Source organism: Lepeophtheirus salmonis, chromosome 14, assembly GCF_016086655.4.
Source record: "Lepeophtheirus salmonis chromosome 14, UVic_Lsal_1.4, whole genome shotgun sequence".
Taxonomy (NCBI): Eukaryota; Metazoa; Arthropoda; class Copepoda; order Siphonostomatoida; family Caligidae; genus Lepeophtheirus; species Lepeophtheirus salmonis.
Genome location: NC_052144.2, coordinates 22856216 through 22882994, shown reverse-complemented (window position 1 = coordinate 22882994; position 26779 = coordinate 22856216). Strand labels below are relative to the sequence as shown.

Sequence of the window (26779 nt, the reverse complement as noted above, 5' to 3'; positions counted from 1 at the left end):
TTTACCAATACTGAAAAAATTAGGTCAAGTTGCTCAAGTTCAATCATATTGGGTCTATTACTTTGTGTACCAGATGAATAGGTAAAAACGGGAAATAATCGATTTTGAAGTTCAAAATTCAAATATTTTCCCAATATATTTTTGTGCATAGTGTCGAGTTTTCTTCTACTCTTGTCTAGTGCCTTCTTATTAGTAGAGTTTTCAATAATGTCGATTAATTGCACTCGAAATAGTTCTTGTTAACATCATAACAATTCCCTACTATGTATCTACCTTTGAATCGTTCTTAAACTGTTTCTTTTGAATATATATATATATTTTCAAAAAAAAGACGAAATATAAAGTTTGAGCCATATTGATACAGGTTTCGAAGTTGGGAAGGTCTTGTTTTAGCATGGGATAATCAGAATTGTTTTTATGTCCTATCATGTTTTTCAGTCCGCCTCCCTTGTTTGTATAATTAGACAAGGGAATCTTTTTCGATTGGTTGGATATTTTGTCATCTATAAACATAGTCTGAGTAGTAGTGTTGTTTTGGCCCTTATTTAGGACCACGGTCCAGTCCAGTCCCACTTGTCAGTCCATAAAGAACATAACATAAAAATATTATTTTTTGCAAGACATTTACAATAATCTTAATACATATATCATTTATCTTACTTAGCTTAACAAACTATCGATATTTTTATGAAAAAATTCAAGGACAGACAGTTAAGTACTGGTCCCAATGATCGTCAGTCCTAAGGACGGGTACGATTAGTCCCAAGACTGGACCGAATAAATAAGGACTAACATAACAGATGAGCTATAAACATTCATTATTTGACTACCTCACTACCGATGAGAGGCATCTTATTCTTGTTGAAAATCCACGTAATGTGGATAGAAGCTTTCTCCTGACCAGTCATTGATGTTATTATCAGCTTCTCTCCACAATGGAAAGCAGATTGACAAGTTTTCACAAATTTTTCTAATTCATGGGGGAAGCTATTACATTGAAAATGTTGTTAAAATAGAGAAATCTATAACTATTTTCGATCTATAATTACTTTTTTTTCAAGTGTGTTAATATGGTTTTATCCTGAAATGATTATTTCTTGTTAAAAAAAAGGACAAATAAAATATAAATGTGCCCTGCACTTTTTTTTGTCCATGATTTATAGCTGTTTAGTGTTGTTTCGGTCCTTGTTTAGGATTGAAGACCAGTCCAGTTCATTTCTGCTGTATATCAGTCCAAAAACTTTTATAGTTCGGTCTTTGATGACGTTTCTCAACTGGATTTTTTTTTTATCAGTTCTAGTAATGACTGTTCAAAGGACCGGTCCTAAAACTGAACAGGACCGAATAATGAAGGACTGATACAACATTATCTATATTATAAGATCTAAACTTTTTTGGAAAATAACTTTTTCAAATTTTTGTATTGAAATGGATAGATAGTACTTATTTTCCTTGTCATTGTACGTGTAACACATCATATCATTATTGATATGAATTGAATATATGCAGGATGGAAACTTGAAATTTACACACAAAATGAAAAGAACCTCCCATTCTTTAATTATTCATTGATCGAAAATATTTTAAAATCTTTTTCTGATACATAGCCAATGTAAAATTGATTTATTCCATTATGCCGCCATTGTTCTCGCAGATGGGGACAAATCTCTTGCAAAAAGAGTTGCAAGTATTCCGAATAAAGTTTGGGTCCATGTTAGCCAACCCCTTGTCAACGTAGACTTTCATGGCTTCAACGTTTCCAGATACTACAGGCTCTCCCTTGGATGTGATACCAAAAATTAAAATGGAAGGACTATCATTCGGACTGTATGCTGGCCACATTCTCTTGACCCAGAAAGCGATCAGTAATTTTCGAAGCGTGAGGGAAGCCACATTTTGCTTAAAGACTACGTTGTCGTCGGGGAAATTTTCTTGTGCCAAGGGGAGTAGGTTGGTCTTCAAAACTTAGATGCACATGGATGTCATGAGCATCTAATGCACCGTTAACCAGATCGGGGGCGGCACAAAGCAGTTGGAGGGTTTTTTCAGGTGCCCTCCTTCTTGTTATGGTCTAGCCACTTTTTAACATTTTAGATGGTCTTACGAGTAATTCCCGTCAGGCTAGTAATATTTGTTGGAGTGTGACCCGCACGAACAAAAGTGCCCTAAGCCTTGAATGTTGCTCCGATGACATTTCTCTTCCGATTTAATAAAATCAAAAAGCAGCTGGTGTTGAGATACATAAGTTTTAAGTTTTCCCTCGGTATTATGATTTTTTAATATCATCTCCGTTTTTCTTGGGCGGTACTCCCCAACGAAGAATACAATTGATGATTGTCATAAAGGATATATTCAATAAGCTCTTTTCACTTTGAAAAACGCTTTAAAAAAAAAATTTAGATATAATGTGTTATGATAAAGGACAAAAAAATGGCGAGCTAGTAATATTTTATCGGTCCTTTTTTTCTTACAAGAAATGATCATCGTAGAATAAAAGGACTGTTTTTTCATCTGAAGTAGTCATTTTTTATAGATTTCTCTTTTGTGACAATTTGTTAACTATTTCCAGGTAAAATCTCTATTTTTTTCATGAAATTGTGAACTTCAAAGGCCAACATTTAAACATGTGCAACACAACAAAAAACACCTTTTTATCAAATATCATAAAACTGTCAAATTGCAACTTTTTTTGACATCTTAAACAACCTTGGTGGTCAAATTGAGTAGATTTTAGTATAATTTTATATCAGAAAACACGCTAAGTGAGTCATTATTAATTAGTAAAAAAAAGGAATTTATTTTTTCATTATATTACTTCTATAAAACTTTTTTCACCTTATAAAATTATTTTCAGGAAAAAAAAAAGATTGTGAGTAGCTGTGGATTTTTGAATTTTTTTTCCAAATAATTTAATGTTTAAATTTTTATTTATAAAATTTAATTTTTTGTGAATAGATGTAGATTTTTGTAATTTAAAAAAAAAAATTAATGTATTAAATTTAATACTTGAATTTTGTTTTCCAAAAAAATTAATTTTCTTGGATTTTTGGATTTTCCTTTTGACTGAGGGAAGGTTGAGAGAGTCATTAATAAAGTTTGCTTAGAGTAAAACAAGTCAAAACTTGTTTGTTCATGACGAACTACATATATTTATATGTTTAGGTATATGAATGAAAATTATGCTATTGACATATTATGATTAATTATGTATTATTTGAATGAGGAGAGAAGAGGAGTTGCGATGAGGGTGATCTTCCTTCCTCTTTAGCACATATCCTATAAATACTATTTTGAAAATAATATTGTGTTCATGTGTACTAATGAAAGTCAAAAGGTATGGTGTAGAAAGTAGTAGCAGGATTTGAAGAGGTATTTCTTCTTCGCCTCTTTCCTTCCTTACATACGAGCACATACTTAGTGAAGGGAATATCCACACTATGCTATACCCCGGGGGGTCCATTTAAACCTCAGCAAAACTCATTCAATAATTAATCAAGGTTGAGTGATTGAAATAATTCATATTTTGATATATTAAAGCATAAACATTTAGTTACAAACCAAAAGAAACTTAAGCCCTTTAGCTTACGTAGAAGTTGAGAAAATGACACGTGAACGTGATCAGGGAATTTACTTTCACGCACTCCATGCATTTGTGCATTTCCAGGACCACCGTCAGCAAGTCCCAAACGTTGGAAAGGAAGAAGGACTCTGTCAGAAAGGTCAACTTGACCCGGAGGAGTTACATAAAACAGCCCATGCAAATCCCCTCAAGTATATATGGGCCTATGTAAGAGATATGGGGGTGTCACACTAGACTGTCCAGAGAGCTATGAATAAAGTTGATAGAAATAGCCTTGCGATGGTGGAGAGGCCACTTTTGCACCAGCAATGAAAGAAAACCATCTCATCCGTTGCAAAACTCGTTCTTCTGAACTCTCTTTTGGGCCTCTTATGCCAACCCCCTCAACTTCACATTTTGGTGGATTTTGAGGGAAAGACCTGTATTATTTGTCAACCCAACACCGAGGCTCTCAAGACTTCTGTCAACCAGCAGTAGGACGCCATGGCAAAGGATTACATCCGCAGGGGGTGCCAGGCCTTCCCCCACAGCCCGGAAGAAATCATTGTTGCTAAGGGTGGCTACATTAATAATTAAGAGAGCTCAGACAACCATCTATTTATTGAATTGATTTTGATTAAATTATATCTTATTGAAGTTTAAAATCCTAAGTGTTCATATTTTAATTAACCACTCGGTATGGAGAAATGTTAAAATTTTATGAATAATCTAGAAAGGATTTTTATTAAAAGAATTTGCTAAAATAATTCATTTTCTGTGAACAGCTGTGCATTTTTGATTTTATTTTTCCAAAAAAAATCATTTTATTATTTGTGAACAACTATGGATTTTGCACTTTTTTTTTTTTTTTTTTTTTTTTAAATTACAAAAGTCGAGTCACTCTCACCTAAAAAAGAAAGAAAGAAATAATTCTGTGGACGCCTTTGAACATGTACTTTTCTTTTTAAATTTTCGCTCACGAAGATTTAAACAATTTTCACATCCCTAACAATGTACATATGTATGTATCTCAATAATATATATGTGTAATTCAAAATAAAATTTCCAAAAGGTTAAAAAAAACCTAACTTCTCATTTTTGTTTATTATTGTTTTGTTTATAACAATATACTCCAGTATACATTTTTGTATTATCAAGTTGCTTATTTAATCTGATTATTAATTCATGGGCGGATAATAATAATACTAAGTACAAAAGCCGCTGCAACTATTATTAACTTACTCAACAACTAATCTCTTACCTGCTTGCTCATTCATCAATTTCTATGCTTCATGCAATGCGTTATTCAAGCGTTTCACCACCATTAACACTTTGTAAGCCATACACATATCACTTTGTTACCTTTATTGTGTTGCACCATCTTTCTTTCGAAAAGAAACAGAAAAAAAGGCCCAAAATCATATGGTAATTAGCCAAATAAGACAATCACACCAACCGCTATTTGTATCTTATATACTCGCAGACTATAACTGTCATATTATTTATTCACGATTTTTAAAATGAACTACGTATTATTAAAATCTACATAGTATTTTATGCGATACTGTATTATAGTATTGCTTAGTAGTATTTGATTAAAAGAGTAGTGATTATATTATTTCTATGAAGAAATAGCCAAAATTTCTTCATAGAAATTATAAAATGGCTCATATACCGGGTGTAGAACAAGTAATGAGGCCTTCTAAAAATACATAGGTGTTGTTTATTAAATCTTTCTGATTATTTTTGAATAGCTTAGATTCTAAGGTTTGATTGATGTACATATTGTAAACAAAAATTCTGTATATGTCGCGAAGGGGGCAAGAAAAGTCATCATAGGCTATTTAATCTGCCCATACTGCTAATATTGTACAAGAGTGGATGGGTAGCAACAAGAATTCCACAGTTCCAAGAACCTTTGGCCCTTTCAGAGCCCAGATTTAAATCCGCTGGACTACTCCATTGGGTGGAAAATTGAGAAGAAGGCCTGCAAAGTCCGCCACTCGAATATTGATCCCCTGAAAACCTCCGTTAACTAGCGTATGAAGGATCATGGAATAGGACTACTTTGCCAATATGTACAAGGGGTTCCGGTGGCGGTTGGAGGGTGTTATTGAGTTTGATGGTTGCCGGACTCATAATTAATGTACACTTTTATAGTAAAAAATATTATAAAATAAAATTTTCAATGTACATCATCATCCTGCTCAATTATCAGTATTTTAATGACTACTTAGAGGCAGGTCTCAGTACTTTTTCGACACCCGGTATATACTATATAAACGACAAGGGACTAATAAAAAATTGTATTCCTGTCTTTTTGGAAACGGAACATAACTATAGAATAAATTATTACTTTTTTTATTAATGATAATTAATAAATTATGAAATAGCCATGACGTATTAAAGGAGAAGGGGGAATCGACAGCTGACAAGGAAATAGATAAGGTATTTTTGTGTTGGCGAGGTAACGCTGTGATGGAGGTACAACATATCCTACGTCAATTGATTTTTCCTTTTTAAATGTTTTTCTCCCTTCTTTGACTCTGTTTGCTGCTTCTTTTTCTTTGATAAAAATAAATAAAATTAATTATTTATTCAATTAAGTGTTTAAAAAACGACAAATTTTCTTATAGATTTATATATATTATATTGTTTGAAAAAGTTTGACATCAATAAATACTTTAGGGGGGGGGGGTTAAATGTTGCAAAACATATGTGGGCTGTCCATATCAAATCAAGTTGAAATGATGATTCTCAAATTGGCGAATTTCTATCAACAAATTAATCGTATTGACCCTTTGGGTGTGTCGGAAATTGCACTTAAATTAGTCAAAATTGATTTTCACAATAAAGAAATCAGAAATAAGAAGATTATATTTGAAAGAGGCCATATTGAGGCCCTTATTAGTTCCATCAATTAAACATGGGTTATTAACTATATATTAACAACAATATTCATGCCTATGCTATATTTAAATGGGGCTTAAATACATTATTAATTAATGTCAAACTAAGATATGTAAATTAGTTTTGTTTTAAAAATAGTTTCCTTTACAGAAAAAAACAAACAAAAAAAAGAACAATTCGTAAGATATGGTGTATTTTCTTTTTTCTGGTCTCAATTTTTGATGCTCACTCAAATAATACTAAGCCAAACAATCACAAAACTGTCTTTTTTTTACTGTTTCATTTGTATATGACCACCTTCGTGAAAATCGAGCCACTGCAATTAAACTGTGAATATCTCCTGATCTGATCCCTCCCTCTCAGATATACGAGTTGTATGTACACATTTGCAACACTTTAAATTCGTATAACGTTATTGTACGAATGTTTAAGATTTTGAAGCATATGCAGGGTGCGGTGAAAAATATTTACACTTCGTTTTTGGCACATAAATCAATGTTTTTGTGAATGCGGTAAAATTGTTCCGTTCATTTACTAAAATAAAAATTAGATCTTCTTAAGTGTTTTAGAAGCCGAGAAAATGCCATCTGAACGTGACCAACGAAATTCGGTCCGCGCACTTTTGGATGCTGGCAAGAAACCAACGGAGATTGCATTTTTACAATGGGTCCAGACCAACTATTTGGACATGAACGTGGTGTTCCAGTAGGATGGTGCACCTGCACACACGCCCAAAAAGGCAACTTTGTAGAACAGATGATTAGCTGTCCATTGCTAAGATAAACATTGTCGCCGCCATGAGAACACAGTACGAGAAGATGATTAAGATTGCAGCGCTCTTACGCGGGGGATTATCCCAGAAGGTCATCTGGGAGTAGATTGGGGCCTCAGGGAAGACGATTTATTTTGTCTCCGTGCAGTTAAAGTTATCCTCGAGCTGCAACCGCAGACCTCTGTCAGCAAGGCCTGAGCTTCCATGAGCGCCGAGTGCATCCAGAGTGTCTGAAACAGGTTCCGCCACCACCCGGAGCTCACCATCAATTCTAGGGGCGGATATATTGACTTTGGGTTTCAATTAATAAATTTGTTTACTAATTCCCCCAGGATCCTACGATGGGGCCTCAATACTTAGTGTGTCAAAATGAGTTAAATATAATTGTTGGCACATTATATATATCCTAGTATTTAATAGACATATTTGAGTAAATTATAGGCGTACTGTTCCAATTTCTGGGAGTAGTAAAGATACCCAATGTTTGAAACTGTATTTTAGAATCTTTATTTGATTTAAGGGACTTTTAGTGGCCCTGATGTGGCCCCTTTCAAATAAAACCCATCACATTCTGATTCTTTTATTGTAGCAATCCATTTTGATTACTTCCATTTACAATTTGCGACACACCCAAAGAGTTGATATGAATAATTTATATATAGAAATTGACGATAAATCGTTCAAGAATACAAATGTATGTAATAGAGACTCCATTTTGAGACCAATCGTTTTGTTTGCTTTTGTGTTGAGGGGTCATACATATAAAAAATAAAATGATAATACAAAATGAAATTTGCGGTTAAGTTGATTAAATTCCATTCTTTGTTTTTATGTACGAGTATACCTCCATATATTTTGAATCTTTTGTATTCCTTGCAGTTGTCTCTACCATCTACCTTTATATTACATTATTTTTTTCTTTGTAATTTAATACTTTGAAGGAATAATATAGTACGACTACATTAGATATTAATATCTTCATAATAATAAAATATTACATATTATTAGTGATAGACTCCCATAATGAAATATTATTATAAGTTCCTTCATCAATTTCCCAATCTTTCTTTCACATACATTGCATCAACAACTTACCAAATATGGCTCTAATATAATATAATATGCATGTAAATTAGTGTTGGATTCGTCTAAAAATACTCTAGTGCGGTCCTAATAAAAGAAAACAGCTAGATCAATCCCCTCTATTCCATGAGGACTCGTGCTCGAGATCTCGAGGTTTCTCTCCAGACTGTTCAGAAAACTATCAAAAAAGTGGGTAGAAAGAGCCTTGTGAGAATGTAGAGGCCACTTTTGACACTTGCAATGAAAGAACCCCCGTTTTCCGTTGCAAGACTCTTTTTTGACACTTTTGGGTCCTCTACAGCCCTGATACAAACCTCATCGACTACACCTTTTGGGTGGATGTCGAGGGTAAAACCTTCAGTATCTACCATCCAAACACCAAGATCCTCAAAGGCACTGTCAGTCATCACTGCGACATCATGACAGAAAACTACATCCGCAGTGTGTCCCAGGCCATCTACCGCCACCTGGAAGCCATCATTGCTGCTAAGGGCGGCTACATTAATGATCAAGAGAGCTCAGATATATATATATATTTATTGTATTAATTTTGTTTAAATTCTACTGTTAGTTAAAATCTTGTTGAAGTTGAAAATCCAAAGTGTTTAATGGACCACTAGGTAACTTTGCCATTCGAGTCACTGAAGTTTCATCATAATTCATAACCTCTTTCAAAGAGAGAAGATACTCATAGGAGATGTATGACTAGAACATATTATTATACGTTCTAGCTATAATTCATTATTTTCTAAGTTGTTATATTCATTAAACCTAGCTATGAGTGATGAAAATAAAAAGATAGTTAGAGCCCTAGAACTGAAAGGGGGAAAAAGACTGATTAGGTGATCAGTTCTAGTCCAAGACAAATGTATATACGTTACTCCCTGTCAAAAGCATGCATAATATTTGCAAACTAAGATCGGAACTTTATTTCAATGTCTCAACGTAACCTCTTATTAATATAATACTATAAATGCCATGACGTTTGAGGTAGAGAATATGTAAATAATACTATTAATATAACATAATATATGTACATATGAAACTGACATAAAATCCTTCATTTGTTGCTCTCCTTATTTATAGCCGACACATAAACAGGCTCATTTTTCATTTGTAAATTTATTTGTTAACGCATATTTTATAAGTTATTTCTCTCTCTTTCATTCTTAACAAGATTATTATTTATTATAATCTTCCACGTCAGCCATTCGTACTATTATTATTACTAATGTAATGTGGTGTCCTCCTAGTAGTAGTATCTTTTTATATGTATTATGTGAATAAGCAAGGAAACATTTCTATACAAAATAACGTTTGGGAGTTGACAAAATGATGATGGTATTATACTAATGATTTATTTTTATATTATGTCAATTCAATCAAGTGACGTTAGGAAAAGAAAGGTTAACTCTTAAATGATGCAAGAGTAGATTGGTCAATAGATAATCATAAATAATGGACGGTGAGATGACACCCGCAGTCCGCTCTTCCTCTTCTTCTTCTTCATTAGGAGAGACCGGAATATGTTAAAATATTACGGTTTGACTGTTACAAAAGCAAATGTTGTAATCGAATATAGTATTATGGGAGACCTTATTTATTCAGTCCAGCCCAGTCTTAGGACCTATCCTTCGCAATATCAGCTCTAGAAGTGATAACAAAAGCAGAAATAAAGTTGAATGACGTCAACAAGGACCAAGCTTAAAGTTTTTCGGACTGAACTGAACGGACTCCAGTCTTAAATAATGACTGACATATCATTTTTTAACACCTATTCCATCAAATATATTTTTATAACTAAATATCCGATTATTCATACCGTATTTTCAATTCCAATTCCATCTGCATTAATCTTTTTTTTTATACCTAAATTCCTAGTTCATATCCTACTAAGTTCTAATCTTTCATTTAGTTGAATTATTTTATACTGAAAAATAAGACAAATTGACAGTTTACAGAGAGTATGACATGAGTAACGATAAGTGAATTACATTTTTTATATGAACGTATAATTATATAATTAATTTACTTAGCAGTTCAAAGAATGGATATATTCAAATGATACCTCTATCCATCAGATGACGTATCCTCTTTGCAACTTGATCTTTGTGAATGAATATTATTCTTATTACATAATTAGTTATACATACATATAAGTTGCTCACATAAATGATTTCTAGGACCAACGTTCAAAACATAATTAATAGACGTTTAATCCGAGTTTGATAATGACCAACTAACTCTGTAATACGATCCATTTATCTCATTTTGAGATAAAAATTAATGCTCCATAACAAAGGTGGAAGCAAGACCGTCATTATTGAAAATATAAAAGAGTTTGACAACCTGCTCGGACTTCCCTACTTCTTCTTATATTTATATATGTAGCTACGGATAATGATGATGACACGACAGCTGATGAATTAAAAGAGCACTATTCCTGTTCCTAGTAGTAGTTGTCAATTGATATTAAAACACTAAATTTATGTATATTTGGAGAGGCAGACTGTGAATCATCTTTCATTGAAGACATTATATTTCTGAATGTAAGATTTTGTCTACCGTCATGAGCATCACCTCTGTTGTACGAAGAGTTGAAAGAACCATCCAAACGTCGTCTTCTACATCTGAAGCACCACCGGTATTATATAAAAAAAAGTTTTTTGTTTTTTTTTACTGTTTGATATTATGTAATTCATTAATTGCGGATATTTGGGATGTCTGTCTGCTGTGGTCCTTGGTGTTTTTTAATGCTACAGCCTACAAATGCCCTTATATCAGTATATATGTTAAATAAGTTCTAGGGGGCGCTCATTTCGTTCTCCGCAGGAGATGAGGGAATTTATAAGTAATATACCTGCATATTATTAGGTATACGTTTCTATCATTTTTAAAAGTATTTTATTTTTTTTCAATTTTCCAACATACATAAATGTTTAAATTATCTTTTGACGAAATTTCGTGAATCTGACATGGGCCATCTATGTGATATTGTAGTTTGCAAAATGGAAATATAGAATTACAAAAGAAAATGAAGTAGTAATTTCTGTCTAAAAGTATTTTGTCCTCTTGAAGGGAAGGGGGGTGGGGTTAGCCCAAAAATGATCAACATTGTAATACTTAATTTTCAAAATAAAGGAAAAAAACTATTTAAACTTTTTACTTCAGCTTATATATATGTTATATATAAGTTAAGTACTTGTACAAGTTAAAATTTCTTCGTTGCATTATTTAATAACAAAATTGGCTTTTCTAATGACCAACTAGGTAAATTGATAATATCATTTAATGGTTCCAAACTGTATTTGACTCATGTTCAGTTCCTGGGAATAATTGCTCACATGCCGGTCCAACTCGACAATTTCCATTATTTTATCAATTTTTTCGACGTCCATATTACCAGAATAGAATCGTTTAATTTTTTAAATTTTCTCATATATTTAAATATTTCAACTATATTTTGAATCTGACATGAACTATCCACTCGATATTATGTTTCAAAAAATCATACTTAACTGTGGAATTAAAGAAGCGTAGAAAATGAAATAGTCATTTTTGTCAAAAAATTTTACAAAATATAGGCTGTCGAATAAATATTATAGGAAATAATGGCTTCACTCGAATCAGAAGAAAAGGCTACATCGTTCGAGGATTATATATATATATATTTTTTTTAATGTTTTTTTTTTTTGAAAAGAATTTGAAAAATTAAATTTGTGGAAATGTTTTTCAAAAATTCAAAGCTGTTCACAAAAAATTTAAATATTATTTTTTTTGAAAAAATCCAACTTTGTTCACGAAAAATTTAATTGTTTGGGAAAAATATTCAAAAATTCGTTGCAATTCATAAAAACTTAAATGCTTAAGAACAAAAAAAGGCGATAAATAAAATTTAAAATATTAAATGTTTTGAAAAAAAAGAAAAAAAAATCCACAGCTAATAACAAAATATAAAATTTTTTGAAAAAAATCATTTTCAAATATAAATTTTTTTGTAAAAAAAAATCAAAAATCCTTATCTATTCATAGAAAATTAAATGCTTTGGAATAAAAAATTTGATAATCTAAATTAAATTTCAAATATTAAATTTTCTAGTAAAAAGAAAAGAAAAAAAAATTGTGGCAGCTGAAGTGGCTGCGGCTGCGAACGCCTCTGATCAAATAAAGTTTGTTATTGCTTGATTTATTTTTTTTGGTCTAGTTTAACATACATAATATATTATACTGGGTGCGGCGAAAATATCTTACCGTTCGTTTTTGCTACATAAATCAAGATTTTTTTGATTGCAGTAAAATTGTTCCGGTCAAATAATAAAAATAAATAAAGTAAGATATATATAAATAAAACTAGATCTTAGTGTCTTAGAAACCGAGAAAATGCCATCTGAACGTGACCAACGATTTTCGATCCGTGCACTTTTGGACGCTGGCAAGAAACCAACGGAGATTACATTGTTACCATGGATACAAACTAATTATCCGGACATGAACGTGGTGTTCCGGTTGGATGGTGCGCCTTTACACACGTCCAAAAAGGCCCAGAAGTGGTTGGAGGACAACTTGTATTTCTGGCCAAAGAAAATGTGGACCCCTCCTCACCAGATGCCAAACCATTGCACTTCACTTTTTGGGTGCATGTTGAGTCCAATGGCTGCACTGTCCGTCACTTAAATATTAACAATCTCAAGGACATTGTCAACTAGCACTGAGATGCCATGTCTGAGAACTACATCTGCAATGGGTACATGCCCTTCTGTGGCCACCTGGATGCCGTCATTGCAGCCAAGGGGAGCTACATCGATGATTAGGATAGCCAAGACATCATATAAGTTATTTTTATATTATTGATATACCATATTAAAACTGGTTGTTTAAATGATAAAGTTCTAGATTGAAAGTGTAATGCTTTTTTCGCCGCACCTGGTACATGATATGTATAAAAAATGATTGGGAAATGGTCTGTTTTGAATAGAGAAGGAAGAAAAAGAAGCCTCGTTTTTATTGTTATTACTAGATATACATGTGTGTATATAAAATGTATTCATTTTGTAATGGCAATGTTGTTATTTTTGTTGTGTTTTAAATTGTTTTTCTGGCACAGCAGCAGTTTAATTGTATCTGCAAGAGAGACTCTTGCAAAGTTATGGAGTCTCCTTTTTGTTGTGGATTATTTTCGTAGATGAAATTATTCATCATGACCAGGAGCATCCACAAAGGCTACAACTGTAGCCCCCTCCCCCAAATTAAGAAACTTTAGTTTCTTACTTGAAAATATAATATTTGGAAAAAAAAGTTCAAATATTAAATTGAATTAAATTTTTCCAATTTTCCAAAAAAAATCATTTTCTGTGAATAGCTACATATGTATTTTTAAGACTTTTCTCCCAAAAAATATTTTTTGAAATTTTTTTCCCAAAATGTTTAATTTTTTTAATATAGCTGTGTATTTTTTTTTTTTTTTTTGAGAATAGCTATGGATTTTTTTAATTTTTTGTGAATAGCTGTGCATTTTTTAATTTTGTTTTCAAAAAATTTCATTTTTTGTTAACATATGTTGATTTTTCATTTTGTTTCAAAAGTTTCATTTTTGAAAATAGCTATAGATTTTTTAAACTTTTCCCACAAAAATTTAAGTTTTTGAGAATATACAAGGATTTGTTAATTTTTTTGTGAATAACTGTGCATTTTTTAATTTTTTGTTAAGAGACGTTGATTTTTTCATTTTGTTTCCAAAATTTAATTTTTGAAAATAGCTATAGATTTTTTAAACTTTTTTCATAAAAAAGTTTGTTTGTGAGAATAGCTAAAGATTTGTCAAATTGTATGTGAATAGCTGTGGATTTTTTGATTTTTTTCATAAAAATTCAATTATGCGGACACCCTTGTACACAGTCTGTATTTGTGATTTTAGTCTAACCTTGGGCCGGGTAGTGGTATTATGAATGATGATGAAATGAAAAGAGAAGTAGTATGTAATAGGACGTGAAAGCACCTACCTCTCATGTGCCATTATCTCCTCTCCCTCTCTCTCTCTGCATTTATGTTTTAATGAGATATACTCATTAAGGTCATGCTGAGATTTAATGGATATGGTTTATTTGTGTTATACATTTAGCGTTGCGTGTGGAAAAAGACACCCTGCATTGGTTGGTTAGCAACCAAGCTTAGCTTACTCATCTTAAAGGGTCTCGTCACCTATTTCCAGAGTGTGACGTGATGACTAGTGTTGTGTGGGTCCTTATTTGTTCGGTCGGGTACAGTCTTAGGACAGGTCCTTGGATTTTTTTTTAACAAAAATGTCGATGGTCTATTTAACCCAATAAGACAAAAGAGATATGTTTTAAAATTATTGCACATATGTAGTAAATAATATAATTCTTTTAGATTATAAAAAACATATTATATGTTTACTTTATCATTTAAAAAGAAATACAGCCTCAATATGGGCGTCCGCAGAGTTATTTTTGGGGGAGGGGAATTGTGTTTTTGGATGAATTTTTTTTTTAAATATTATTTTTTTTTGAAAAATGATTTCAAAAATCCACGGTTACTCACCAAAAATTAAATTTTGAAAAAATCGTAAAATAAAATTTTTGAAAAATTCAGAGCCATTCACAAAAAAAAAAAAAAAAAAAAAAAAAAAAAATCAGTTCTTTTCAAAATATTAAATTTTTTAGAAAAAAGAATTCTATTGTTATATATCAAATATAAATTTTTTGGAGAAAAAAATTGAAAAATTAAATTCCAAATATTATATTATGTAGTAAAAATCAAAAATTCCTTCTTATTTTTTTTTTTTTTTTTTTGGGGGGAGGGGGCTCGATTTTACCTTCTTTATGAAGAACTGAAATGTGGAACTGGACTGAACCGTGGTCTTAAATTAGGACCGACCCAACAAGGGGTGACACACTCACTTCTTGCTAAATCTCTTTTTCCTTCTTTCTCTTTCTATATTAATTAAAATGAGAAATCCAACTTTCATATATATATATAGAAAGCACCCTTTTCTTTATCTATAACAACCAGGAGCTTTCTATATATATATATATACTTGCAATAACATGGATGAAATATATATATTACAGGATGATACTACTTACTACTTTGTCTTTATGTATAAGAAAATAAAATTATATTCATATGTACGTATGAATATATTTCATCACGTTACTACTTACCGGGTGCAGCGAAAAAATCTTTACACTTTGTTTTTGCAACATTAATTAAGGTTTTTTTGAATGCAGTAAAATTGTTCCCGTCAAATACTAAAAATAAACATTTTTAAACTTATACCCCCCAAAAAATTGTTTTTTGTAAACAGCTGCAGATTTTAGAAATTTTTCTCCAAAGTATTTCATTTTTTTGAATAACTAAAAAAAAAATAATCCAAAAACCAAGTTTCCCCTAAAATATAATCCTGTGGATGCCCCTGATAATAAAACGGTATTTTGTAACTAGTATTTAGAATATTAAAGAATCGGTATTGGGATGTTTTTTTTGGAATTGTGAAATCACTAATAATTAGGTACTCCTCCTTTTCTTTTTTAATATGACTCGCTGAGCATTAATTATACATGCACCTTGTTAAAAATGGGTGACATACAAATTTTGCTTTATATTTATTTAATTTACAACTTGTCAACTATTGAAATGAATTATTTTATTATAATACTAGGACGAACACACTATCTTAAAATAGCATAAGAAAAATTAAAAAAATTATTTACATATTTAGCTTGTTTATGCTAAAATTCTATACTAAAAAGATTTACTATAAACTAACATTATATAATAGGTAAATTTATATTGTAAAACCTCCTTTTATACAGTATTTTTTATTGTTTTTGTCCATTTGATGTAGATATAATCAAATCTGCACCCCTTTTGACACTGTTGAAAATGCACCATATAATTGACCAAGAAAAAATACTGATTTTGGTAAATATAAAACAATTTTTCATAATGGTTGACCTAGTGATTTATTTATTGTAATTGCTAATTTGTCATGTTTCTTCTTCAACCATAAAGATGGAAATTGAAGATATATACTAAGATTAACTCGCTCATCTTCTTCCTAATTTCCTTTTTTAATTTGTATTTAATATACTTTTTCAGTTATTACAATAATTCGTTTTTTGGATTTTAATTTTTTGGTGTATTTTCGAATCGAAAACCCATACATTTAAAAAAAAAAAAAAAAAAACTTTGAGACACGGGGAATCGATCTTGTTTGGAAAAAAATCAACTTATTAGCGAAAAATTAAACTTGCCTTCCAAAGCCTATGAATCTGATCTGATCAAAAGTAAACATAGCTTTACGTACGTAAATCAAAATTCTGATCAACTTTTATTTTATGACTTAAGTCTGTAACTGTCTCTGTTTTTTAAATAAGTGAGTTTTTATCATTGTTTTTCTATGCGGAAAATACATAAATTACACAAACATATAAATTATTTTAATAATATGTAGGATATCTATATTCCCAATGATTTTCTTCAACAGGGACTCCCCACAGGAGGAAATTGCATTTCAAATGGACAGGCAGCTCAAAACCCTGCTGGAGCTCATTCACCTTTTGGTGCTCCACCACCTACCTATGTACCTTCAAACGGTGGAGCTCCACTTCGGAACCCTGCTCATCCTTTAGTTACAACCCAGTATCCACCTCCAGTCATTTCCACAGCATCATCATCTGTTCCATCTTCTTCCTCTAATACCACCACTTTTACCACCTCTCCTTGCTCATCTACTCCTGGTGGTTGGGCCGGGGGACATCATGTCTCTGGTGGTAGTGGAGGAGGTACTAACATACAACCTGGAGGAGGTCCGACCAACCATTCCACTTCTTCTTCATCTACCAATGTAATTCGTGAGGAGAGAAGGATCCGAGGCCCTACTCATGAGAGACTTCTTAAGAAATCTAAAAATCGACTTGTAACTGAGTCCATCGTCGCCTCAAATGTTCCCACGAATCAAGGTCAAACCAACACCACTTCTCCACCTTCCTCTCCTTCGAAAAGGAACTTACATCGTGGTAAAAAGAAACAAAATAACCACTATATATATAAATATATTAAGATATTTTTTCTATTCTTTCTTTAGAAAGTAAAATATATGGAAAGGGAAACAAGGAACAGCGAGGGGCACCCTCTTCCTCAAGTGGACCCTCATCCTCCGAATGTCGACACCTAGATGACTCTGAAGAATCGGGTGTGGGTCATGAAGAAGAAGAAGAAAAGGAAACACAGCAATTACTCCTAGAGCTGCTTTCAAATATTCAAGCTCCTAAAGTAAGTAGATTGTTCGTAGCAATGTTAATAGAAATACAAGGTTATACCATAACGCGTATACGACTGATGTTTGACTTCCACCACGCTTTTTAATATTGACGTCATATTGTATTAGGGGTTACGTGTTTTCTCAAAATATGTTTTTCTTGCCCAGCAGTCGGTACGATACATCAAATTGAAAATTCTAGCAACCCCAATTACATGATGGTCTAACCTTTTATTTCTATTAACCTTGGATAGTAGGAGGTATGTTTTATATTTAATGGATGTTTATTCTTTCGTGTATTATCAAATTCTGTGCACTTTTCATTAACTAATGAAATCAGAAAACCTTGGCCACTTCACAAAACATTTATACTCACCCCAAATACTTCAAATTGAATGCCAATCACATGGTTTTTAACCTGCTTGGTGTTTTCCCCATAATTTTATTCAACACATGATCCCGGAGTTCATTTTAAAGTATTTAGAGGGAGTTAAATGTTTTGTCAAGTGTTGGCCGTGTTTTTAACCTGCTTGGTATTTTTTAGGTAGGTTTAATCAACCCATATGCTTGGAGTTCATTTTGGAGGGGTCTTAATGCTTTGTAAAGTAGGAGCAGTGGCTTTTAACCCGCATGGTGTCCTTTTCGTAGTTCCAAACTACTTTTTTTTCATTATGAAGTATTAGGAGGGAGCGTAAATGTTTTGTGAAGTGGCGGCAGGAGTTTATAACCTGCTTGGTGGCCCTGCCATTGCACAAAACAAGTTTTGGGCTGAGGAATTAGGATTTTGTTTGTAAATGACTGTAAATTTTCTAAAGTAATTTTCCTAAGACCAAATTCTTTGTCTGCTGAGAACACAATGAGCGTACATTAATTATACCATTAGTATTTTAGTTGTAAAGAAGAGAATGGTACATATATGTATATAAAACCACATTTTTTTACTCACTAATACCAATATGTCCCCCTCTCTCCTCTTCAACTTCTTTTTTTTTTTAATTCAAGAGGAGACCACTTCTCCCATTCTTTATATAATATTATTTATTCTCCTGGTACTATGTATTATTGAAGATAAAAGGAGCTGGTTTTTTTATTATGATAATAAAAAATCTAAATGAAAATTTACAAAGGGTCAACTAAAAAAATTGTATTAAAAGTAATAGAAGCGCCCTTCTCTCTCTCTCTCCTTTAAATCAATTTAGATTTCATTAATTAATCGTAAATTAATCTCTAACCGCAATGCTTCTGGTCAAAAATGAAAGGAAAGAAAAGTCTTTCCTTCTTCTTACTCCCTTTTAATAATAATAATTTATGGGGCTTCCGCAGGGTGTAGGCTAGAGGGACTGTAGCCCCCTCCACCAAATTAAGGAATTTATGCTTTTTACTTGAATTTTTATAGGTCAGGATGAAAAAAAAATTACGCGAAAATGGGAGTTATATTTTGTTTTGAAAGATTTATTTTCTTAAAACAAAAGAATATTCCTGCAAATTATGCAGCAGAGCAAAAAATTAAATATTTGGAATTTTTTTCCACAAATTTTTTTTGTTAATAGTTGAGGATTTTTGAAATTCTTTTCCAAAAAATTTGATATTTGAAATTTAGTTTTTGGAATTTTTTCTCCAGAAAAGTAAATTTTTTGATAAACAGCTGTGGATTTTTGCAAAAAAAAAAAAAAAGTTGTGAATAGCTGTAGATTTTTTAAATTTTTTTCGAAAAAATCTAATATTTGATTTTTTTTTGATTAACTGAGCTGAGCTGGATTTTATAGAAAAAATTGGTGTATGGCTATGGATATTTGAACTATAATTTTTGGATTTTTTTTTTTTTCTGCCAAAAACAATTTTTTTTAAATTTATTTTTCAAATATATATAGGATATAATTCTGAGACTGCCCCTGAATTAAATTATAAATGTATAGCTACGCTTTTATTGAAACATAACATTTATAGACTGTTGACGTATTTATTAGTGTTGGTTTCGGTCTGGAAATCCTATACCGGTCTAAGACCCTTATATTTTTTTGTTGAATTGAATTAGTTCGGTTCAACAAAAAAGCTCAATCTGGACTGGTCTCATATAAAAGTTCGGTCCCGAAAAATCGGTCTAGACCAATTTTACAGATAAATTTATTATAACATGATATTATATGTTTTTCCATGTACAAAGACGTTACACAAAGTTTAAATAGAGATAGCTTGGATTAATTTTGATTCCGCCGTCTCTTATATGTATACAGTATTTTTTCTATGAATGACAGTTGATCTAGAAAGAAAAATTGGTTTCTCATAATATATGAGACCGAAAAAAAGGTCCATTAATTGAGACCGAAAAATCGGTCCAAAACGGTCTAGAAAAATCACTTAAGACAGAACCGAAAAAAACAATTCGGTAATGGACCGAGCCTCAACATTAGTATTTACGTTACAATTATATATTTATGTAGCTATGATGACCAAATAAAACGACCATTTTCCTTATCCTACTCCTCCTCCCTTTGTGTCAGCGGAATTTAATGTATGAATACATAATAAGAATAAATATGTGGCTTTGAATTGTTTTTTATTACATTCGATAAATCTTTATTTTCCCTTCTTCCAAAAGGCAATAATTTGTTCTTTTGTCTATTGTATATAATATATACAACATATTCCCATTCAATGATTATATTCTTTATATCCTTGTAGGAATCCAATGTGACTGCCAGAGGAGCCGTCATATCCTGGGAACCCCCAGTCCTTGAATCCTCAGATCCCAAGTTTGAAGGATTAGAGCCTATTCCACCCTCTGAGTTTACCTATGAGGTCCTTCTTTCTGACAAAGGAAAGGAGGGTCGCTATAGGTCAGTCTTTAAGAGTGAGTCCCTCAATTGTCGTCTCCCGGATCTACGTCCCAATACGGAGTATCATATTCGTATTCATACTTTATTGGATAATATTAAAGGTACGTAGGTCGTGTGTATATGTTCAAGAACATATAATATGATGATGAATTATTTTATTGGAGAAGGAAAAGGTAGATATTGTGTAAGACTCCTGATGATGATACACTTAATATTGTCGTCAAGAGATCAATATTTATTTATGTATGATGAATATAATACTACTACATATTATGACATTGATATTCGATATTAGACTATGAATAAGGAGAAAAAGTAAAAAAATAAAATAAAGTATAATTAAACCTTGCTTCAAATCCTCTTAAATATGTTTAAACTTGTAAGCCTATTAAAGATAATCTCTTTCTTTTCTGTAAATGACAATATCTATCCAATATATGCATGTATATCTTATTTTTAGGGGGTGCTAGTGAGATTGTATCATTCCGCACACTTCCCTCTGAGCCTGATACTCCTTTCCCACCCAAAGTAGCATCCAAGAGCAAAACATCCATAAACCTAAGGTGGAATGCCCCTTCTGATAATGGTTCCTCTATTCAAAACTATATTCTGGAGTTTGATGAAGGAAAATCCTCCCCTTTTAGTCCTATTTTTACTGGAAGAGCAAAGAACTACAATGTTACCAAATTAAGCCCCGCCACTCCCTATCGATTTAGATTGATTGCCGTAAGATTTATATCTAACAACTATTACAGTATGAATAACTTTTACATCTTTTAGGTAAACGAGTTTGGGCAATCCCGCCCAAGTGAAACCATTATCGCAATCACTCAAGGGGCAGCTCCTTCTAAACCTGTTGCCCCAGGACTTATGGAAGCTACCAAGTCATCTTTAGACTTGTTATGGTCTAAGAGATTGACAGACTCTGAGTTTGTCCTTCAAAGAAATGACATGACCTCTGGTCATGGTTACATCTCAGTCTATAGTGGTCCTGATAATCAGTCTGTCTCCACTGGGCTTAGGCGTAATACCTTTTACAAATTCCGCTTAAGAGCTGTTAATAACGAGGGAGAAAGTCAATGGTCAGACGAAGTCTCTTATTCCACTCTACCTGATAAACCTGAACCTCCGGTTAAAGTTGCGCCCAAAGGTAAATTGCATTCAAATTCATTTAAAGTACGTTGGGATCCACCTGGAGATGATGGAGGATCTAAAGTGACACAATATAACCTGGAGCTAGATGAAGGCTTAGGTTGGAGGACCTTATACCAAGGAATGGAACTGGAATATATCTGCGACGGTCTTACTCCAGGGAAGCAATATTTTGTGCGTGTATCTTGTCAATCTTCTGGCGGTGTTTCTGAGTTCTCGGATGTTTGTACTATTATTACTGAACCCGTTAGACCAGACCAATGTCCTCCTCCAAGGCTTCATGGCAAACCTAAAGCAGATCATCTATACCTCAAATGGAGTTGGCCAGAGTATGATGGAGGCTCTAGGATCACTGATTTTGAAATAGATATGACCTCTCCAGATAACTTGACTCGAACTGCTTACAAAGGGAGAGATAACGAGTGTGCAGTTGCATCTTTACTTCCTGGAAGGCCTTATCTCTTCCAAGTTAGAGCACACAATAAATCTGGTGCAGGACCATGGTCAGATTCATTGGAAGTAGTTTCTGGAGCTGGAGCACCTGGGCAGCCAAAAGAACCAAAATTTACTATTCGATCCCCTTATGCAGTTATATTTACTTGGGAAGCACCAATTAACAATGGGGCAATTATCACTGAATATTGTCTTGAAATTGCAAATATATCGCTCTCTAGAGCATACCAGGTATCTGACTCTTCATCCGAGGATGAAAGCTCTAATAATGAAGAAGAAAATGATGAGGAAGTACAAGATAATGATGATTCCTCGGACGATTCCTCCTCTGACGAAGAAAAAGAATATGATGCATCCAGAAACTCAGATTCGTACGATGAAAGTGACTCAGAAGAAGATACGTCCAGTGATGCCGCTCCTCCTTACTCCTCATCTTCTAAGCGGAAGACTATAGAAACTAAGTCATTAAAATCCAATTCTCAGTCCAGGATTCAAGAAGTGAAGGAACCAGAATTTATATCTATTTATGTTGGACCCAATACTTCTTTTGAGTCTCGTTCTCTTTCTCCTGCATCAACCTATTTGACCCGCTTGGTTGCATTTAATTCTGCAGGAAAAAGTCCTCCTTCAAATTCTGTCACAAAATTAGTTACTCCAGCAGCTCCTCCAGCACAAATAACCTCTATTCGTCTTCGGAAAAGTGGTTCAACTTGGTTAAGAATATCTTGGAAAATGCCTGATCCGCAAGGTGAAGATATAACTCATTATAAAGTTGATATGGGCACAGTAATCGTTCCAACAAATGGTTCCGAATCCAATATATTGCTCTCTGATTTGAAACCTGATTCTGCGTATAATATACGGGTCCAAGCGATTAACTCAATTGGAACAGGTCCCTTTAGTCAAATATATCGATTCTCTACCATGCCCCTTCCTCCTGCACCACCAAAGATTGAGTGCATCAATGCAAATCACAACTCTATAAAACTAAAATGGGGAGATTCCAAATCAGTGGATTTGTGCCATTACAACCTTGAAATGGAAAATTCTAGAAATCAGTAAGAGAGATTGATCTTGAGTTTGGATCTATTTTTTTTATTATAAATAATTTTTCCTTGCAGGTTTCAAACGGTTTACAGTGGTTCCATTGTTTCTCATAAGATCAATAAGCTTAGTGAGAATACAACCTACAGATTCAGGATCACGGCTTCAAATGAAGCAGGACACGGGCCTTATTCAGCTGTTTATGAGATTACTACTCTCTATGCCCACCCTCCTCCTCTAAAAAGTAAATTTTACAAAGTACATACATTTATTTATAAATATAAATTATTATCAATTCACAGGTGTACCTCGAGTATCTAGTATCACTTCTGATGGGTGTTTAGTTGAGTGGACTCCTGTTAAAATGTTATATGCCCAAGGAACTTTAAACTACAAGGTCCAGCTTACAAAAGTGAAGGATCATGACTCTAAAATTGTGAGAGCATTTTTTTTTTTTTTTTTTTTGTTAGAGTATTCATTACCTATTTATACTCGTTTGAATTAGATCTATTCTGGAGGGGATGTATCTTTTAGAATCAGTGGACTTGAGCCAAGATCTGATTATACTATAAAAGTACTTCCTGTTCGTGTACCAGCTCCGGGATTGGCGGAATTAGTTGGGCCAAGCTCATCTCCTGGCATATTTACAACTCTAGGAGGGGATTTAGGTCGTGGTGTCCCTGGATCTTCCTCTATGAGTCTCCTTGGCTCTTCAAGTAAACTCTCTTGTGGATCCCAGGTATGAACTCATTTTAATTATTCCCTTTCATAAAAATAATCACTATATCCATAATAAATAAATAAATAGAAACCTGAAAAGAAAGCCTTTACGGATCAACAATGGGCTTTTTTTATTTTGGTTGGATTCTCTGTTTTTGCCATGGCCGTTGCTGTTGTTATGCACCAAATCATAGGTTGGAGTAAAGAAGACGAATCAGGGGATTAACAAAGAAAAAGACAAACTGAGTTTGCAAGTTTATGATTAATTATTATTATTTTGAATGTCTTATCAGTGTGAACAAGACGAAAAAGCCATATTCATTAACAACAAAAGAAAGGAATATTAATTTTTATTTTTTTTTATCCAGCAAAAGATACTTTATCCCGTGTTTATTTTATTATATAATTTTTTTTAAGGATCAAAGGTTTTATTTATATATATATATATGCAATCATTATTGACATCATTATTGCTGTCAAGAAGATCTTGTGTATTGTTTGTTATATTTTGTAAATATGAATTCCCATCCCTTCTCGTCGTCTGTTGTAAAGAAGCTTTTATTATGATTATTATATATATACATATATTTATTTAAAGAAAAAAAGGATTCCAGCTCCAAAAAGATTGGAATCCTTCTACTCTCTCTCTCTCTCTCTCTGTATTATTTTTTTATGAATTTTTCAACAAAAAAAAAAAATACACACACAAAATATATATATATAAAAAAAAAAAAAAGAATCGCCTCTTTATACTGTGATATCAAATCAATTTTAACTATACAAAAAAAAAATTCTTTTATTAATATGAAGAAGAAAAATTGAATATTTTTAAAAGAAAAATGAATATTTTCCTACTTACTCTTTATATATGTATATGTATAAAAAAATTCTTCAAAAAAAAAAATATATATATATAAATCCCTCTCACCTTTATTCCTTCTTCGTACGTATGTTATTGTTTGATTCTATCACAAGAAGGTAAAAATGTAGTTGTGATTGATGTTTCTCTCTCTCTCATTGAATCTCTTACACAGGGTCGGGATTTTAATTCCGTAAAACTTACATTTTAATAATATGGGGGCGTCCGCAGGAGGTGGGCTGGAAGGGCTGTAGCCTCCACCAAACAAAATAAGGAATGTTCACTCTTTTAATAGAATGAAAAAATTTTACGCAAAAATAGGATATCTTTTTTTTTTTTTTTAAATCTTATTTAAAATATAATTTTTGTAACTTTTTGTGAATAAGTAGGGATTTTTGAAAAAAACAACTTCCAAAAATTAAATATTTGAAATTTATTTTTTGTATTTATTTCTTTTAATAAGTATGGATTTTTTAATTTTTTTGGAAAAAAAATTAATATTAAAATATAATCTTTGAAATTTTTCCCAAACAATTACATTTTCTTAACAGCTGTAGATTATGAATTTTGAATTTTTTTCCAAAAAATTTAATATTTGAAATATAAGTTTTGAAATATTTTGTGAATAGCTATTGATTTTTGATATCTAAAAAAAATGACTTTTTTTAATATATAATCCTGCGAACGCCCCTGACATTACAATTTATTTCCCAAAATATAATAAGGATTTTAGTCATCTTTTGCTTTTACATGTCAATAGTGAAGTACATATCTATAACCAACCTAGCCTCCAACCTGACTCAGGCCTTGATAAGAAACTCATTGTCATGTTGTTCACTACCTTGAGAATGAAATCCAACAGTGCTAAATGCACGTTCAATGGACTCTGTAGCCAAAGGTGTTCTGATCCCTACAACCTAGAAGGCCACATACACAATCATTTTAATCATATATTCCATTCACACGTTATTAGCCCAAAAGGATTAGAGTCTTCCTCATGCATCAGACTCCTTGAAAACCCTGGCAACTTCCTTACAATAATGACCACACGGCGTTTATATTCGGAGGACATCTCAAGAATTTTTTATATTTCTTAGCCAATTTTGTGGGCTGAATTTGATGAGCACACTTTTATCAACAAGGAGCTGTGGGTTGTCAGGCTCTAAATTTGTTCTGAATTTAAAGTCCCCACCCTGTTTAGCTTTTTTGAATAAATAGTAATTGAAAGCAGATATGTGCAAAGGCCATACACGACCCCCCCATTCCCTTCATGATTGATACTTACCACTTACTTTTATAATGAAATCCTTCATCTTATATTAAAATACACTATCATATACATAAATATATATCATATTATACAACAAAAATATATTTATTATTGTCTATTTGTTTCATTTTAAGTCTTTAATTATACTTTTTTTGTGTGTGTGTGTCCGTCGTCTTTTTTATTATATTTTATTACTTAGTTTTCCCTTATATTTTTGCCATTGAAGATTTAAAAACAAAACAAAAAAAAACACATTTTATTATATCTTAGATGAAAAATATCACTAAGTATTACATATTATTAATAAACAACCACTACTTCCACTTTCCACTCCTCTATGTATCTCTCTCTCTCTCTGTGTATATATGAGCTTTTCTTTTTTTCATTCAAACATACAATCAATAAGTTCCGATAGTTCCCCCAAGCCCGTGACAACTATTCCCCTTCCCCTTGCCTCTGTGGACAACTGGCATTGGGAAAATGTCCCGTCATTACTATCAGAATACCTTGATCCTAAACTTGTATTGTGCAATGGTAGGTCTAACAAGAAAGTTAAAAGCCACAGCTGCCACCTGACAGCATTTAAACCCCTTCTGAATACTTCAAAATTAACGCCAAACCCGTTTAAAAAGTAAATAAACTACGCAGCTAACAATGATAAATAATTATTTATGTAGTACAGTATTTTAAAAGGGACATCCACGGTCAACCCGTTCAACCTACTACAAACCATATATAAATTAACATATGTACAATTTATGGAGGCCCGGAATTTATTTAGCAGTATTTGGAGGGACTCTAAATGCTTTGTGAATTTGCACCTAGGATTTCTAACCTGCT

The 26779-nt window shown here is 32.4% G+C and overlaps 1 protein-coding gene and 1 long non-coding RNA gene across 5 annotated transcripts in view; both read left to right on the top strand.

Moving 5' to 3' along the window:
* Positions 1-24685, top strand: part of mtgo (miles to go) — a 93957-nt gene extending 69272 nt beyond the window's left edge. For 2 of the 4 annotated variants that reach the window (XM_040725274.2, XM_071893243.1), the window contains 9 exons: positions 16831-17362; positions 17431-17618; positions 20287-20542; positions 20902-21167; positions 21222-23104; positions 23168-23334; positions 23393-23526; positions 23596-23829; positions 23899-24685. In XM_040725274.2, the coding sequence (XP_040581208.1) occupies positions 16831-17362; positions 17431-17618; positions 20287-20542; positions 20902-21167; positions 21222-23104; positions 23168-23334; positions 23393-23526; positions 23596-23829; positions 23899-24036 (3798 nt within the window). In that variant the 3' untranslated portion in view covers positions 24037-24685. Of the gene's footprint in view, positions 1-9581; positions 10969-16193; positions 16266-16830; positions 17363-17430; positions 17619-20286; positions 20543-20901; positions 21168-21221; positions 23105-23167; positions 23335-23392; positions 23527-23595; positions 23830-23898 lie in introns of those variants that run through there. The other 2 variants (XM_040725276.2, XM_071893245.1) reach the window with 2 other exon arrangements.
* Positions 1-26779, top strand: part of LOC121129107 (uncharacterized) — a 229063-nt gene that overhangs the window by 97678 nt on the left and 104606 nt on the right. The gene's annotated exons all lie outside the window — the stretch shown is intronic.